Source organism: Strix uralensis, chromosome 1 (genome assembly GCF_047716275.1).
Source record: "Strix uralensis isolate ZFMK-TIS-50842 chromosome 1, bStrUra1, whole genome shotgun sequence".
In the NCBI taxonomy this organism is placed as follows: Eukaryota; Metazoa; Chordata; class Aves; order Strigiformes; family Strigidae; genus Strix; species Strix uralensis.
The window spans coordinates 17,592,945-17,611,604 of record NC_133972.1 but is presented as its reverse complement, the minus strand read 5'-3'; the positions used below and the strand labels follow the sequence as shown (position 1 = coordinate 17,611,604).

The 18,660-nt window shown below is 36.7% G+C and overlaps 1 protein-coding gene across 50 annotated transcripts in view; it reads left to right on the top strand.

Annotated features, from left to right (window-relative positions):
• The window catches only part of CLASP2 (cytoplasmic linker associated protein 2), a 154,041-nt gene that overhangs the window by 68,186 nt on the left and 67,195 nt on the right, over positions 1 to 18,660 (top strand). For all 50 annotated transcript variants that reach the window (XM_074854052.1, XM_074854418.1, XM_074854267.1 and 47 more), the window contains 4 exons: positions 9,588 to 9,667; positions 14,860 to 14,952; positions 15,617 to 15,762; positions 17,193 to 17,328. In XM_074854052.1, coding sequence (XP_074710153.1) covers positions 9,588 to 9,667; positions 14,860 to 14,952; positions 15,617 to 15,762; positions 17,193 to 17,328 — 455 coding nt within the window. The remainder of the gene's footprint in view (positions 1 to 9,587; positions 9,668 to 14,859; positions 14,953 to 15,616; positions 15,763 to 17,192; positions 17,329 to 18,660) is intronic.

The following is an 18,660-nucleotide window of genomic DNA, read 5'->3' as shown; positions in this document are numbered from 1 at the left end:
AAATTATTTTTATAATTTGAGTAGAGAATTTTCACCAAAGGTGTGAATATTACTTGCGACAAATAAATGTAATGTCCTTAAAAACAGAAAACAATACATTAAAATCAAATCACTTTGACCTTCTGTCTTGCATTAGTGAACTTTTAGAAGTACGAGATAAAAATGTGTTATCTAAAACATAAAAACACTGCATTGTTTGTGATGACAGGAAATGTTATTTCTAATTATTTTTTAATACAACATCTATTTAAATTGTTTCAATAAAAAATGCACAGTTGAATAGAAGTGACAACAGTAATGAAAATACTATTTTTCTGAAACTTACACCACAACTCAAAAATCACGGTATTCCAAACCAGTCTGTTTTGCAACACAAATTATATATGATACAAATGAACTGTTTGTGTTCCTGGTTGTTCTCAGTAATTTCTGTAATGTAAAATAATCAGTGCAATTTTCTTCTTTCAGGTGTAAAACTAGGAACCAATTAAAGTAAAATGTAAATATTATGTTATTAGAAAGCTATATTAAAAACTGAAAATAAGACTAATCATGTTATGCTCATAAAATTAGCATAACTTTAAAACTCACATGTTGAAACTGGACAAATGAGCCAGGGTCTCAAATGTATGTTCTTCTAAATATTTGTGGAAAATGAGTGCCAGTAGAGAAAAAGAATACATGAGTGCTTTGAAAGATGACTGTGTGAGCGTGAATGTTGTGCATGAGTTGAAAGATGACTGTATGAGCTTCCAGATGAGTAGAAACAGACATTAATCAATGGTGAGATAAGCCTAAAAGAAATCGGGTATCTCTATTCTTGCTGCTTGTGGAACTGCTTGTTTTTCTCCACACCCAGGGTTTGGTCATATCTAATGTATTAATGTCCAAACCCCATACTAAGTAAAACACTATCGGTATCTTTGTTGTATAACTGTCCTGTTTGGTGTGTACTTCACAAATGCTTGTGAATTGAATTGATCTTCATAGCACGCCTGTGAAAATAAGAGGTAGTATTAATCTTTTACACCCGTGAAACTGTGCTACATAGGAATGGAGGCTGAAGCTGTTGAAACTGTGAATTCAGTGTTAGTAATCAGCTTCAAATACGACTGATTAAATTTCTCTGAGAATGTAATGTTCAGTAACAATTCCAAAGGAATTTTCATGCTCAAGAGCATCTCCGTATTTTAAGGTATTCATGCTGGCACAGTGATCTTCAGTCTCTTCAGTCCACATAAGAAATATTTTGTGCTTCCTCTTAGTACACAAGTCCTGTATTTACTCCAGACTAATGTGGCACACCAGAGGGGTTGAGATGGGGTATCCTAATAGTTGAACACCTTGCACCACCACCTTCCTTGTAAGCATAGCTCCCTCCTAATTTCTTCTTGTCCCTCCTGCTCCTGTTCTTTCCCGGGCTGAGTAATTGTATGGAGAGATCTGCTTAGCATCTCAGTGCTCAGAGACAGCACGCTCACTGCCTGGGTGGAAACCTCTGTTCATGTGCAGTGTCTCTGACATGTTAAGAGAAACGTTACAAAGCAGGAGTGATACAGGTGGGATCTCTGGGGAGTTCTCTAACCATGTCCGCCAAGTTTCGAACATAAGCAGATAAAGTAAGGAATAGAAGGTATTATGAAGGTATATGAAGGTGTTTTGCTATTTTGTTCAGTTCATGCAGCTGTTTCAGCTTCGCTGACTTTCTGGGTGCCTAAGGGACAATGACTTTGGCATTGAAGGAGCTGAGGTGGACAAGTCAGTTCAGAATGAATGTCAGTCACTGGGGCTGAACACGACAGAATTCATCTGTCAGTTTCCTTGAAGTGGCCTTTCTAGCGAAGGCTCTTCTACTCTGCTGAGCCACTTGGTTATAACTTGAATTATCTTCTAAGCTAGTTTAAAACAATGGGAAGGCTTTGTCAGTTAAGGTTCTGCCAAAAAAAAAAAAAAAAAAAGAGCTTATTTGGCTTTAGTGTTGTGTCTGATGATTTAAAAATATTTTTTCCGTCTGAAACTTACTTCAAAAAACTCCGGGGACTTGTGTTAGAACAACTGAATAGGTTTACTGATGCTAATTGTCTGCCCAGTGTCTTTGTCAAAGGCAGTCCATCTTAAGTCAAAGACATTTTAATTTAAGTTAATAAATCATGAACTGCAGTGGCTTAAGAGACTGGTACATGTCCCTTCTGCTGTTTCTCTCCCCCTCCTCTCTCCCCTATGTGCAGGTAATAACTACCATCAGACAGATGTGTTGAGCAACCCAATAAGGTAATCTCCCAGTCGTTTCCTAAATTGTATTTGTGAGGTTTCTCTGGTAGGCAAGGTGTGTGCTTGCAAAAACACTAGAAATTTAGACAAGTTTATAAAAAACAGTGAGGTTTTTGAGGATGGGGAGTTATTTGTTTCCAGATGCAATTGTGTTTTTTCTCAGAAAACAAACACAAGGTACCTGTTACTCTGTTGATGAAAATTTTTGTCTAAACTAAGATCGCTACAGCTTGTCATGGTTTGGTCTTCCACCGAGTTTTATTGGCAGAGCTGTCACAATTAGCAGTGTGATCTGTTTTTTAACTTGTATAGCAAAGACAGTAAGGAATGATAACAGTTAGACCAGAACAATTATGCATTGGCTGGTACATATTATGCTGTGAGTAGAACTTGGTACGTTATTACACTAACATGATTTTATTTAAATTAATCTAATTATATCCATCCTAGAGGATTTACCAGTGTAACTATCTAAAAGTAAATCTGCCTTGTTTCCCAAAAACAACTTGTCTAATGTTGATCCATGTGTTTTTTACTAGAGCAAGTGCTGCTACTTTGTGGCTCTCAAAGGTTTTCCTAACTTAAGCAGGCAACCTGAAGGCATCTATACTAACTAACTCTTAGTCACCTGATGAAAGAACACATCTGTGCTTTATTCAGGTATCTGAGACTGAAGCATAGTTCTTTGCTTGTCTTATGGGAGGTTTTTATTCAAGTTTCTTGATTAAAATCCAAAGATCAGACTTTCAAACATGGATATAAGAACATTTAGAGCACTGATGTAATTAAGGTAAGACCACCAATGTGGTCTGTTAATATGTCAAGTTGTGTGTATACACACAAATCAGATTGCTTTGGATGATGTAGCAGTTCAAAACATGAAGAGAATTTTCAGATATTCTCAGTCTCAATCTTCAGCTACTTTTTTAGACATTTGGTTCATGTTTTACAGAAGCAGAATTGTGAAAAGTGTATATGAAAATATTATTCTGGACTGTTTTATTAACTGTAGCAGTAATCTTAAGATACTTGGAAAGATAAAGAGATTCCTTACTGAGCTGCTGAGATTCAGTCTATACATAGGGCTTTATCAGAGTCATTATCTTAAAGTTCACCTTTGCCATCTCAGAGGTGGTAATTCAGATCATGAAGCACTGGTAACTTCCTCCCCCACCCCCCAACAGATACCATTTTAAAAGTAAGCTGTCAGTTTTATCACATAGTAATAAGGGCTGACCCAAGAATAAGTAGATTTTGCAAAGACTATCTGAGAGCTACAGACGATTCAGGAAAAATTCTGGGTTCAGAGACATGACAAACAGCAGAACGTATATTCAGAGAAAGAATTAAATATGACCTTTGCAATGACTGGGAACAGAATTTGCTTACTGAGCACTGTCTCTGTCCATTGCAAGTACTGTGCTAAAGAACTTTGTTCACAAACAGGTAGGTTTTGTGTCTTTGTAGTTGATAGGGTTTCCAAAAATAGGTTGCTGTAAACTATTAATTTATTTGTAGCTTGTGTGGGTGCCTTTGCTTTTTTGTTTGTTTGCATCGGTACTTTCTTCAGGTTTTGGGTTTTTTTCCCCCTTGTGTTTAGTGGTAGGCTGTCCATCCTGCTAGGTTGCCTTTGCAGTTGTCCTTCCTTGAACTCATTTTATTTGAGTATTGCTCTACTCCCTTCAGCCTATATTTAGGCTTTCAGCAGCTGTACTGTTTTAAGCTGCATGGAGTAATTTCCTTCCCTATCTCCACTAACTCATTTGTATCCCGAGTCATCCACTGGATTGTGCTACCATGGTGTTTATATGGCCCCACAGTGGGGAACTGGCTCATTGAAACTATTCTTCTTGGCCAGTGTATTTTACTCTCAACTTAGCCACTCCCCGTTGTGATTTACTATTCAGCTGTAGCCGTGCTAGAATGAGGGAGGTCAGTAGGAGTGAGTGGGAGTTGCCAGTTAACCTGTTATACGAAAAGCTGAGTAAGTACTTGAGCTTATCCTGTCCACTTATCCTACACTGAGCTGAAGCTGCTGTCCATTCCTAATTTACAGCTGATTGGTTATTATCCTACAAAACCAAAAGGGTAACAGTACTTTTTTAAAATCTAGAATGATCTGCATCTTCTGCTTCAGTTTCTGATAGATAAGAAGTGAAGCTTTTGAATTAGTTGAGATGCAGGTGTAGCTTTAGTTTTTGGGGTGGTTTTTTTTTTATTTATTTCAGAAAAAAAATTGTAATCCACATCATCTTACTTTAGATGCATTGCTTGGTAAGATACTGTTATTGCATGCAGAGGGATAAAAGACATTTGTATAATGGTACCCTTTTCAAAGTTTACTGCCATTTAATTTGTGATTCATGTCGTATCAGAAAACGGTTATGAATTTTTTAGGGAAGTGTTTTGAGAAAAGCATTTAAGAACAAAAAGTGAAATAAAGTTTTAGAGTTTGTGTACTTTTCAGTTTCTGTAGTGCTTTTGAAATTCTCTTTTTTTACTGGGAAATTTTTCTTCTGAAATTCTTGTCAAAAGACCCACAGAAGTAGGAAAAACTGAATTGGACTAGTAAAGACATGCTACCAAATACAAATTGAGTAATTTTGTTTTACTTTTAGACCAGCGCTTGTATGCTTTGATTAAACAGTTCTTTGTTTCAAAACAAAAATACCAGTCCAGTATTATTCTCACAACATCTTTCTTCTCCTGTATAGCATTGTCCTATTGTTTTGTCATCCCATGATGTACAGCTTTGTAGATAGTAGTGGGGAGAGCATCATAGAGGTAGAACAAGTGAGTAGTCCAATATTGTTGTGATATGATGGGAAGATTTCAAATGTTTCAGTCAGAAGAGGGGAAGAACTCAACCACGGGGAATAAGTTCCTGGGTGAGTAAACTAATTCTGAAAAAAAAACGGGCAATTTCTTCACTTGCATCCAGTACCCTTTCTGGTGTTGAGCTATTCACAATGCTGAACTCAAAGCCTTGTGATTGGAAAAATCTTTCTTCAAAAAAAGACTCCTAGGGCCTCACAAAGTGTTCGAAATCCTTAAATTTAACTTACGAAAATGTCATCTCTCTTAGTAGTCTGCAGGAAGTAAGGGGTTAATTTCCTTTGCCTCCATCCCCAGACACAACAAAATTAAATTAAAAAAAAGATGCTGTAGAAGTTTGAGGTGCTTAAGCTGCTGTGATTTATTTTCATAGCAAGTTTATTTGTTATGTTAGTAGATTCTCACCAGCTTCCTGAAGTGGAACTTAGGCTTCCAGCTCCCTCTGTGAGTCTGTCTAACCAGGGTGCTTGAAGGATAAGAATAAGTAAAGGTTAGGAATGAAAACTAATAAATAACATAGATAACAAACCACACAAGGCATTTCTCTGTCTCCTTCAGATGTGTTTGTCTTCTGGGTCTCAGTGGAGGGAGACCCAGTCGGATTCAGTGGGCTGAGTCGAAAGGTAGGGTAATGTAAATTGCACTCATGTAAGAAAAAGCCAGTTGATGAGGCTCTGGATTTTAGTTATCTTCTGGGCACTTAAAGGATCATGTGTTCTGTTGATAAAGTTAAGAACATGCATTATTCAGTGGAAGGCATTACCACTCCAGAGAGATACTTCTAAGAAATTTTTAATCACATCTTGGTCTGAGAGGGTAAGCAACAACAACAAAACAGCTTATCAAAGGATGCCTGCTCTGTCAGATATGCCAGTTTTGAGTCTGAAGGCAGTACTGTCTGAAACGAGAATTTTGTAAAGCTCTGCTCTTGCTTTTGTGGAGGGGAGTCAAGCCTTACAAAAAAAGCTCATGAGTTCTTTGAAGGCATCTACATGTCTGTGACTATTATGTGTCTTGTTAGCATAGTAAAAGACTTCCTTCTGAATTGGGAAGCAGTGAGTTGAGTTCTGTCATTTTTTGCTTAGTCTCTAATGAAACAGTGACCCAGTGAATCGGTAAACATACCAACCAAGAGTTTGGGAAAAGAAGGGAAGGGTTGAACACTGGTTTTCCTCCTCTTGCAGTATAGGCTTTGACTTGTATACAATACAAAGAGAAGACAGTTGCTTCACACTTCAGTAGAGGAGGAGAAAGATTAGTGAAATATTAGTGAATGTGCTTTTAGAGATAACTTTCTTGAAGTGTCACCTGCAAAGAAACAACCTTTTCTACTACCAGACAAAGAGGCAGTCAATTTTCTGGGAGTATTAATTTTAAAAGAAGAGTGGTCTGTAGAAGTGAACTAGTTGTTGAGATTGGGGAAGGTGGGAAATACCACTTCCCTGCGCTATGTCAAATGGTTTTTGAATAGTAGTCCCTCTTTCTCTCTTTAAAGTCAGAAATTGTTGTTCCTTAGGTAAAGGCTGTTCTCTTCTTGAATGATGTTAAGGTGCTAGAAAACTTGTTATGTACTCCGTGCAATTTTCTGATTTTAAGTGTGATATTTTAAGGCAGACTGAAGACAACACCACCTACTTATTTAGCAAAGGCAACTTCATTCCATTTTAATCTCTATAATATACAGGAGTGCACCAAGAATACTTGAAGTCCAAACATTTTCTGTTTTTTATGTTCGTGGCCTATATGTGTCAATTTTCAATATTTTGATTTCTGAAAGCTTATTCCCTTGGCAGAAAATTCATAAGTAATGGATGGGAATGCAAAGTACTTTCCTTCCCTGCTTTAACAGTGACGTTGGGGTATTTATGTAACGGAATAATAATACAGGACTTGTATAAACTGTTAACTGGAGGGGGTTTTTTGCCTCTAGTGTCACAGGATCACTGTAGTCTTAATATTTTATCAGGTTGCAAAGAACCATGTAGTATGAGCTTCATAGAGGTTTACTGTGTCATGACTAACACAAATGGGTTAGGTTTGACTAAAACAATTTTGCTGAGAACAGAAACCTTTTATGAACTGTTTATACAATATTAAATGTTTAAAATAAGTTCTTAGTATGAAAACTGTGTTTTAATCTTTAAAAATTAGGTTTTCTGGTAACCTTTTGGTACTTAAGCTTTCTTTTCCATTTGTTTTTCCTGCGTACGTACTGCATATTGACTGTGGTTATTTTGGTACTATGAGACTTAAATGTTGGAGCATTCTGGGAGGGACAAATGAGGTTATGAATTGAGCATCCAGGTAGCTCTTTGTACCATGTAGTTCACCATGATCCACATATGCCAAATTATTGCTCCTCAAGGTTTTGCTCCACAAAATTCTGCTTTGACTGGGGCATCCTCCCTTTTAGGAACTGTACAAGTTTGTGTGGCAGAAGGGTGTGTTCTGGATGTAAACGGGATCTTCCCCTCTTCATTTTCTTAGCTGGTCATGAGGGACCAGCTGGTCATGTCTGGAGGGAGAAGAAATAGGCAATTACAATTTCTTCTTTCCCTTCTGGCAGCTATTGGCAATTATGACAGATGGTGTTGGAGATACATATGTAGAAGTGTGTTACGTACAGCATCTCTTTACAACATCCCTGAGCTAAGGCTGTCAAAATCTGTTAGATGTTCGTGTAGGCAGGCACCATGTCCAAATTTTGCCAGATATCACTTGAGTGTTTTTACACTAAGCAGCCACAAAGGCGTGTGAGAGATCTTGTTCTGCATAGGGGTGTTGAGATCCAATAAATTTGTGTGGTGGACCCTAATGTTTCCAAACTGCACAGGTAGGTATAGAAACACAGCAGACATAATTCCCTGCATTATAAATAGATCAGGGACTGTAAACCATGAAATGTTGTTTGGTTTTTTTTTTAAGAGTGCAGCCACCAAGGGTTTGATTCATCAGGAAGTCCTAGCATTTTGTTTTAGTTGACCACTCAGCCTTAACTGCTTTTTCCTCATGGTTTTCACTTGTTCTGTAGTTAATACAATACATGTCTTCTCTGCCTGATGCCTCCACTTCAGCTGTGCTCTGCAAGTTAGGGAGGACCCTCTTCCATCTAGCTTGGTGGCCTCACTTTGAAAGAGCTGAGACAAGACCCTTATTCCTGAGTGCTCATTTGCTTTAAGAGAATTTTTTTTCTTCTCAAGAAGGAAATGTTCTACTGGACTGATAATCGCCATGCAGTTAACTTGTCTTGTCATATTACCTGTCTGGTTCGATTACTGAAGACACTTACGGATTGTGCCAATCGTACTTGGAGTTTTGAGCTTGTATGCAGCCTGGATCTGATGACCACCTTCTTTGATTTGATAGCAAACTTGAGTTCATTGCTTTTAAAAAATGGGCTTTCTTGGTAACTGTAGTATTTGCAAGAAAGTGAAATGCAGATGCTGTTTTAAAACCATTATGGTTTTTTTAGAGTTACTTTACTTTCTACCCACAATTTTAATGAAATTTGGCAAGTCTGAAACCAGCAGGTTACCTGTTAGTATTCTTCCCTGATCCTTTTGCTTGAGTTTTGGGGCATCTTTGCAGTTATGTGAGAATAGTTCCATTGTTTACTGTGCACAGAAGTAACTGCCCTACTACTTGCATGGCTGTCATGGAAGCTTTTGGAGAGAAGGCGTTTTTGGTATGATAGTTTTTTAGTACTGTGTCTGGAAGGCTCTTTGGAGCTTCCTCCAGGTGATACAATCCTGTGGAACACCCATGGGGATGAGTTCCAAGAAGGAGGCTGCCAATCAGTGGAGTTCAGATTTTGCTCTTACACAAATTCCCTTGACCGTGTCCTTGCTTTTGTTGTTGAAGTTCTCAGAACTTTAAGACTTAAGAAATGCACCTCACACTTCTTAGCTCCTCGTGAGAATACTGGGAAGCACAAGGTAAATGGATCATGTAGGGCTACTATGCAAGAGCTAAAAAAAAGAAAAAAAAAAAAATCCCCAAACTTTCAGGGCTGATTGCTTGTGGCACATGTGTTAAGGTGAAAATTCATCCTGAGGAGTTCCATTTAATGACAAATAATTCTTGCTTTGGTAAATAATGTGAAATTCTATGCTTTATTTGGGAACATTTATATTATCAGGATGCAGGTTTCAGAATTCTGTGCAAACAGCTGCTAGAGGACTGTTACACTAAATATGTTTCCAATTAAACACAAAAATAAAAATAATAAAAATTAAACCATTAAATTTGTTAAATTGAAAACTGCTCAGAATTGTTCATTTTGGGGAAAAAAAGGTGTTTTAACTTTTATTCATGGTGAAATCCGAGTTCAAGGTCTTGCAAATTTGCACATGATGAATGTGTAGGATTTTTGTAAGTTATATTAAATGTTTGAAAATAGGTATTGTGAAAGATACTTGTGTCAATTTGAAAACCTCAGCGTACATTGCATACTGTTGTAACAGTATTTTATGTTTACCTAGGTTCATCTAAAGAAGGAGGAGCTGGAGCTGTGGATGAGGATGATTTTATTAAGGCATTTACAGATGTTCCTACTGTACAGGTAAGATGCTGTGTATACTCATACTTGTTTTAGAAAGATGCTATTTGCAATATTACGTGTTAGCCTACTTTTAAAACTTCTGTGATTTTACAGTCTTGTAAGGAAGTGTTGTTACTTTTTCTTCTTTCTGAATTTAGAGTCTCCATGGAAAGGTCTTTACTTTTTCCAGTTAGTTACCAAAAAACCTACCTTTTCTATACTGTCCTACTAATTATTATCACATTGTGTTTCAGCTAAAATCCATTATTGCCTTTCTTAATCTTTTCCAGGGAGCTACTGAAAATAATTGTGTGTTTTAGTTATAATAAGAAAAAGATTTCCATAATGTTTGGAAAATTTAGGACTGCAATTTCAAGGGATAATCAAGTAATAATAATATGGGAAAATAATGTGAAAAGCAAGAATTGTATTTTTAGATGTGCCTGAATTGTAATGATGCATGTCTGGCATACATGTCTTCATCTCTAGCAATACTTCAAAAAAAGAAATCTAGTGCCTTCTTTGAATAGTAATGGATTCTGAGTTCTTAGTTGAAAGATCAGATTTTAATTACTATTCTGGAAGTGTGGGAATTGCACATATTTTTGGTACTTTCACACAGCTGAGTCATTTAACATGCTTGTATCTTCCTAGACCTATTTTGAATAAGTTTTCCTTGAGCAGTTGAGGTGTGGAAGGCAGCTGAAAACTCAGTAAGCCATAGTTCCCAAATACCGGAAGGATTTTGTATTACTCCCTTTTCTTGATATGTACTTTTGTTCTGTTTTTATTTCCCAAAATGACAGCAAAGTTATTTGTTAGATCTCTCTCCGTAGGCAGAAATACTGTCTGCTTTTATGAAGGAACACTATCTCCATGATCCCTGTCATATCAAGGAAATCTTTGTCTTACACTGTAGGAGCTTTATGTTTCTTTGACTCTCCAAACTGTTAAGAATTCTTTGAAGGGCAAAAACATGGAGCTCTTAATATTATTTATCCCCATTATGTTGAACAGAGCCATATTCCACAGCACAGAAAATGTGCTGCGTGTGGTTCAGTGCCTTAGTACTTGCAGTCCCAAGCAGAGTTCTGTAATCACTCAAGTTGGTTAATAACATTGAAGAACAAAAGTGGTGTAACTATAGGTTGTTGAGCAGCACGTGTGATTTTTTTCTCTCTGACTGATGAATGACCTAGGGAGGTAGGTCATTCCTACCTAAACTGCAAGAGATGGAGGAGAAAGACACAGTTGTCCTCACTAATCACACCCGCGTTGAGGTGAGGAGGCAGGGGAGAAATGTGTAACTGACCCCAAAATAACCTATTTGTTTCAGGGATGAGAATGTGAGAAACACCTACTGACCAGGCAAATAAAAGGTTTTGTTTTTCTTAGTATCCTTAGGAATAATGACTTCCTGCTGTCCAACTTCATGCTTCTGGTTGTGGACAACCTCCAATCTTTAAAAAAAAAAAAAAGGCAGGTCCCATGTTCTGAGACTGTTAATTACTAAGGAAAAGTTTCTGTACTAGACCCTGTGAAGAAAGAATGTTTATGACCTGTAATTTGCCAAATTATTCTAAAAGCAAAGGAAACTTGTTAGAGTGGGAATTGTTTGTACATTATTGGGCCCATTCCTGCATCTTTCTGTTTTCATTAGCAGCTTCACTGAAAGTAAGGAAGGGAACTATGTTTTAGAAAAACTGATTCAATTCTGAGTCAAGATTAAGTGCATCTGAATTAATCAAGTAAATTGAGGTTACTTATGGTGTGTGTATGTTTAAGTCATTCTTAAAAGCCTTCAGTGGTAGATCTGCCTTTCCAGTAACCTGTTCCAGTGACTGCACTTCATTAATGTTTTAGGAATATCATACTGTTTACTCATTAGTTTGTGATTCCCATATTTGAAATACTTTCCATCTGCATAGTTGTTACTCTTATTTGTCTTTGAGCTTTTAATTTTTCTGTCTTTGGTGTTGCACTTATGTTTAATGATGCGTGTGTATGTTGCCCTCTAATGGATAACAGCGGTTTATGAAGAAGATGGGTGATTTTGAGATGTAGTCTGATGGATCTGTGTGCCAAAAAGACTACTACGGTGAGAGGATTGTGCCTTCATATTTCAGATTATAACCATTTATTTTTACAACTTCGTTTATTTGCCTTTGCTTAAATTGAAGAAAATTCTGCATTCAAGTTGTTAGGAGTAACTCTCATTAACAGCTAAAATTTGTTTCAAAACAAATTTAGTTGTTTTTATAAGTGGGAACTTATGACCAAAATAATGTATATATCACTGACTGAACACAGAATTTCATCTTGGCCTTCTAAAAGCATATTTAATCAAGGGCAGGGAGAAAATAAATTATTAAAATATTACCTTTTATTCCTCTAAAACTAATGTAGGTATGGACAACCTTGACAATTTGGGATTTTTCAGTGGAATTACATTTTTAATTTCATGACAAGATAAAATTATGCCATTTATTACATTCCTTATTACAACACCAATTTGAATAGCAGAAATTGGTAGATCCAATGCTGTTTGTGCCAGGTAATTAAAGAAAATAAAATTCTTTGCCTGGACAGGCAAGTAGGGTGGACGTAAACTCATGTTGCTTCTGTTTGTCTATTGCCTAGCATGTTTTACTTCCGTGGCAGTAACTACAGCACATGGTCTCTGATAACACATAGGCTGACAACAAAAAATGTCCTGTTTTTCAGGATGTACTCAATGAGACATCTTACAGAAGGTATTTGTACCTTGACCAGAACCTCAGACTAAGCTTCAAGCATACACTGAACAGATGTTAGTTAGCTGCCTCCAAAAGGCGTGATCCTGCTTCTCTTGGTGTTGCACTTCATGTCTTTGTGATAAATTGGCATAGGCTGCTGAGTTGGCAGAGAAGTTTTTGCCTTTCCTCTTGTAGGGTTAGCTTTTTGTATGTAAGGCCCTGGACTGGGAAGGAGACAGGGTAAGGTGGGTGATGGTTAAAGGGGAGCCTGAGGAGGTTGAATGGTCTCACGAATTCTGATGGCATTAGGGTCACTGTAATATGAAACCACATCTTTGGTTATCCAGTGACTACTCCCTTCCACTTTTTAGGAGGAGAATAAGAATTTTCTTTGATAATGGAAATTAAATTTGATTAAAATGCTTACCGAGACACATGTAGTATTTATTCTTAATAGTATGGTACAGCTAGAGTTAGCATCAGAGTAAATAGTGTTGTGTAACAAGTATTAAATGCTACCAGTATACACATGTATATTAAATGGTGATACAAAAATCAGGTTTGATTTTTGTGGACAACAGTAGAAAGTCTGTTACGCCGGGACCCATTTTTTTCATGAAATAATTTACTCTTTTTTAATAAGTTGTTCACCAGATGTTTATGATTTCTAATGAAGAAGAAAATAGTAATAATGAGGAATAGCTTTTTGGTTTTTATGGATATAGTTGTGTTGCCTGTAAAGAACTGCAGAGCTGCTTCCACAGTGTACATTGGAAAAGCTTAAACAGCTGCGTGGTAATGAAAATTTCAATTTTGTTGGTAAAGCATATTCAAAAATTGTTTTCTGTATAATAGTGAAGCTGGCCTGGGTATATGAATTCATCTGTTCCTACCCTGTTTATCCTACAAACCAGATGTGCAGGTGTTTTAGAGCATGGATGTCTTCCAGCTCCTCAATATTCCAGCATGAAATATAGAAGCCTCCATAACTATGTTCTGTTAAAGCACTGGAACAAAAGTAGATGTCAATAGAGTCAAGCTCCCATATCTACTGTAAGTTAATTTGAAATGCTCAGGAAATTGGAAAACTAGACTGTACTTGGAATAACTCCTGTAGTAATTTCAAGTTGCCCAGGAAAATAAGATATTTTATAGAAAATTCAGTTCAGCTTAACTGTAAGATGGAAGAAAGACGTTCCTAAATTCCGTGTTTCCTCTACATGCTCTGTGCTCTTGCACATGCAAAATTATGTCTTGGACTTAAATAATGAGGGAGCATCAGGCACTACTGTTTAGGTGCTATAGAAGTTACCATGCTGGCCTCCAGCTTTCACTCTGGAAGGGTATGAGTGTCCTTGAAGTCCTGAATCGTATCTGCCACCCCCATGTGAATATCTTAGATATACCAGATGCCTGTGTATGGGCAACTGAGTTTGCCCGATGTGTTTATGTAAACAACTTTGGATCCAAAAAATTGGAAATCTTTAGCTGATAATGCATTTTTGAAAAAACTGGCCAGATCAAGTTTCTGGTTAGTAGTTTGCTTCATATCCTCTTCAACTTGTTCTCAGTCTGAGGAAGAAAAAACCTTTAAATTTTGCATATGCTGTGGAAGCAGAAAAGATCATCCGATGGCTTATGTCCAGGAGACTGGAAGGGAAGTCAGTTTATTTCTGACATTAATAATATATTTTCATTACTATTCTTTTTTTATTTTCTTGTTTGTTGTACGTGTACAGTTATCAATAAATGTGTTAATTCATGTATTACCAAAGAGTGACTGATGCATGATTGGATTGGTCAGGCTTCAATTTTGCTGGAGTTACTGTGTAGTGAGACGAGAACTCCGACTGGAGGCTGCTCCTTACATTTATTTACTGAGTGCATAAGTTAATAAATTATAGTCTTGGAGTAATAGTACATACAGAAGCTATTGAAGCTTTTAATTTATTTTTTTCAGACAAATTTTTATTTTACTGTTGACTAGCAGCCCAGTTAGGTCCTCACAGAGCCATGCACTCTTGTAATATGAAAGAGAGGCCCTGCTCCGAAAGAGTTGCATCGGGTTAAAAATCTGTTGGTTGAGTTTCAGTGTAATAGTATGAAAATGAAGTTGAATTGCAGTAATATTGCAGCAGATTATCTAAAACCTGTGCTTGTTTTGAATTACCTCTTTTTAAATGGAGTTAATGAAATTCTGGGTGTGATTAGCTCATCACACAAGTGAAAGGTGAAATCTTGAGGAAGAAGTTGATTCTTCAGCTTTTCTTTTAATGAATATTCACTACTTGGTGATATCCTCAAAGATTTGCCTTAAGATGCCCATTTATACCTCTTAACACAGTTGTCTGGAACTTTGGGGGCAAGATTATCAGAATTATAATTGTATATTCAGTCTGCTCAAGCTGTTTTCCTTCATCAGTTTACCTGGGATATTAACAATATAAATTTTCTGATTTTTTTTTTTTAATGCTTCAGATCTATTCTAGTCGAGAACTTGAAGAAACATTGAACAAAATCAGGGAAATTCTCTCAGATGACAAACATGATTGGGATCAACGAACTAATGCGGTAAACTTTTTATCTGGTTTCAGGTTTGGGTGGGTGTATTTCATAAAGCACAGGCAGCTAGATACTTTAAAATGTTTTTTCTCAAAGTAATTCCATTCCAGATAATTGAAGAAATTTTCATTTTAATTTTTAAACCTTGAATTTCTGTATACCATATAAATTGAAGCAAGTATTTTAAATTAGCTGAAATAAATTTTTGCTGACATTTAAGTGAAAGCTTTTCTAAAAGCTGTCATGTATGTCTCAGTTGGCATTTATGCAAAATTATGTATTCTTCTAGTAAAAATTACATATGTTGCTAGTAAACTGCTAGCATTAGTACCTCCTATATGCGGTTATGATAAGTTTTACTTGCAGGATTAAAATGTTTGTGTCTATGTAGCATTTATATTTGTTATCAGGTTTATGGCATCTGAGTGTTTGGAAACAGGTATGTGAACAAAATGATGTCATTGTATATTTGTTGACTGGGATGTGAGACTTTAGCTCTAGAAATCAAGTAATAGAATTTTGTTACAGGTTTTTTTAAATTATTGCCATATATTTCAAAATGACGCTTCGCTTTAAAGATATGCCCGTATATGTTTTTGCAATTACGTTGTTACTTTTTTATTTTGAAATGCATATTGATAGTGTCCTAAACTAAATGCCTTGAATTTTTTAGCTGAAGAAGGTTCGGTCGTTGCTTGTTGCTGGAGCTGCACAGTATGATGGATTTTTCCAGCATTTACGGTTGTTGGATGGTGCTTTCAAGCTGTCGGCGAAGGATCTCAGATCCCAGGTGGTTAGAGAAGCATGCATTACTGTAGCGTAAGTATAGTTTATCTGCCTTTGTGTACATTGCTAGATTTTAGTATGAGTTTGACTTAAAGATGCTTTATCAGTGTTGCAGGAAAGATTATCTTGTTGGACTGCTGTGCACTATGACTGATAAAGAGTCACGGCAGCATCTGAAGAGAAAAAGAAACCCTTAAAGGAATTTGTTCTCTTGGGCGATACGTGTAGTTGGTAATCCTGTGACAGATTGTATGCGAGGAACAAGTTACCATCATTATGCTGAGTAATTAGAGCAAGTTAATACAAACTGCTCTTAAGTAGTACTGTAATATTCGTGCTAGTCTTAGGAGCACTTACGCTTGGGTGATTGGCACAGGGCTTTACTGTGACTATTTGTAATAATGAAGTGAGCTGCCCTGTAGTGGTTTGAACATTGCACATTTCAGTGAGGTAGTATCTTTCACATCCATGACAATTTTAGAAGCCATGGCTAAACAGAAATAAGATCTTCACCCTTATCTTGGGGACTCTCATTAAATTCAAGGGGCAGGGGGGAAAGCCTTATTTGTACACTAGAGCGATCTGTCCCACTTTCATGTTTTCTGTGGCTTTTTTTTGTCTGGAAAAGCATTAATGTAACCACTGATTTTTTTAGTGGCCATGTGGAACAGATACGCCCCAGAGTTCACCCTTGCTATTCTGGTCTCCTAGTTTAACAGACCATGGGGACCTGTTGGAGCATACAGCTGTCCTTGCCAGCGAAATTGAGGCTTTGAGAAAAAATGCTAACCTTTCCTAACACGAAGTCAGGAGTAGAGTATAAGTACTGTGTAAATGTCCTCATCTAGACCTAAAAGCCTGGAATTTTTCTTGATCCCTAAAACTTAGATATATTTGAGTCATTTGATGCTGACTGCAGATTCTTTTTATGTAGTCTTTCTGCATATAAGAAGCGTTTGGTGTCACCACTGAACAGTTAAATTACTGTGTGTTGTATATTTTTGTATATTTGTTAAAATCAAAACCACAACCTTTAAAAAACAAGAGTCAAATTTTATGGTTGGCTAATTATGATAAATGCAGTAGTTTTTACTTGCATTCAAAAGGAACAAAATCTCAATAAGTTCCATAGGATTTTAGATTTGTGTACTCTCAAAGTGTGCTAAAAAGCATAAATACTATGATACTTTATGTGGACATGAGAATTTCAGCCTTCCAAGTTGGGGTATTTGTTTTTCGTTACGAAATAAAGTTATTAGTGTTCACCCTCTTAATGTGTCTGCTAAGTAACAAAAATGTTCCACTCATCCTGCATTTCTAATAAGGCAAGGACTTGGAAATCATGAAATAAAGGAATTCTTTTGTTTGGAAAGATAAATCTTCAAAATGTTTAGTGAACTTTCTTATTTTCAGACTAAGAAATTAATTTTTGTTAACAAATTTTATTTCTTCTTTCTAAATAGCCATCTTTCAACTGTTCTGGGAAACAAGTTTGATCATGGCGCTGAAGCTATTGTGCCTACTCTTTTTAATCTGGTTCCCAACAGCGCCAAAGTGATGGCAACTTCTGGGTGCGCAGCCATTAGATTCATTATTCGGGTAGGTGTTCCTCTCTCACTTTGCTTGCTTGGAATATTCACGTAGTGGCTCTTAGCAGAGATAGTAACAATTCTGAAGTACAGGATTGCAAATCATTCTTTAAGGGAGAAGTAATTTTTCACACAGATGGGCAAATATTATTTATCATTGAAACCAACTGGCAGCATTGCCATACTAAAGATGGAGGAACAGGTGTGGTAAGCAAGTCTGTTTTGATTATTTTTTTGGTAATGTGTTAATGGTACAAAGGCAAGTGTATTTCAAAGGGTAGCTGCTTTTAACTGCCTTTTTGGAAAAGACAAAGTTAAGCTAGTAGTTAAGAAGCTAGTAAGAATTTTTAAAAACAAAACAAAACTATTCCTCTTTACAAAAAAAAAAAAAAATAAAAATGGAACCATAGAGTTAATGATAAAATGTTGAGGAGGCTGAACATATGCGGATCAATTCCGAAAGCACAAGTTCATCCAAGAAAAGCCCAATGGAGATTTTAATCCTTGGGTTTAAGAACTTTCTAAGCTGAGTTCTTAAAGCTGTAGCATACAGAAGAAGGAAATGCTGTATGCTAACTGCTTTTTATTGACTGTTCCTTAAGCATCTGCTACTGACTGGTGTCTGAGGCAAGATACTTAGCTATTTTCTTGGGACTTGTACTGATATTTTTGTGTTTCACATAAAAGTGGGAGGTTGCCTGTAGTTTCTACATTAAAAGCTGCGGTGTTCTTAGTGCTAGGCGCTTACTGCTGTTCACTATGGCCTCATCTGTGGTTTTAATTTTGTAAGTTGTTGGAAGCCTAAGTGGTTTAATCACACCTTTTACTGCCATCCTCAGCATGTTTTGGAATCTGTACTTTGTCTACCTATGCCTCTGAGAATGTGCTCTGAGACTTCTGCATTACCTTTGCCTCAGCACTTGGGCTAAGATCCAGTGGCATTTTTCCCCCAGACTCTTACAGTGTACTGTGAGATGGCTAATGACACAGAGTTTGAGAGTGGAGGAGGGAATGCACCTTGAAAAGGGTGATTGAAGTTGTAAGAGAAGAATATAATTTGCAGTAGTATTAGACGAGCTCAGGCATGTAAGAAACTAACCCTGTCTTGTTTATAGGAGCCAAATCAAGCACCAGAAAAGCAGCATGAAATAAAAATCCACCTATTACATTAAATTGGCTTTATTGGTTCAGTTCAGTTGGAGACGAGCCTACACATTGTCTGTAGCTGCCCTGATTTTGTTTAAACTTCTGTTATTCTTAGCTGTAATTTAAGATACTACAGTGGAGGCTTAGAAGCAAGAAAATCCTATCCATAGTGTTCAAAAACCCAATCAGTAAATGG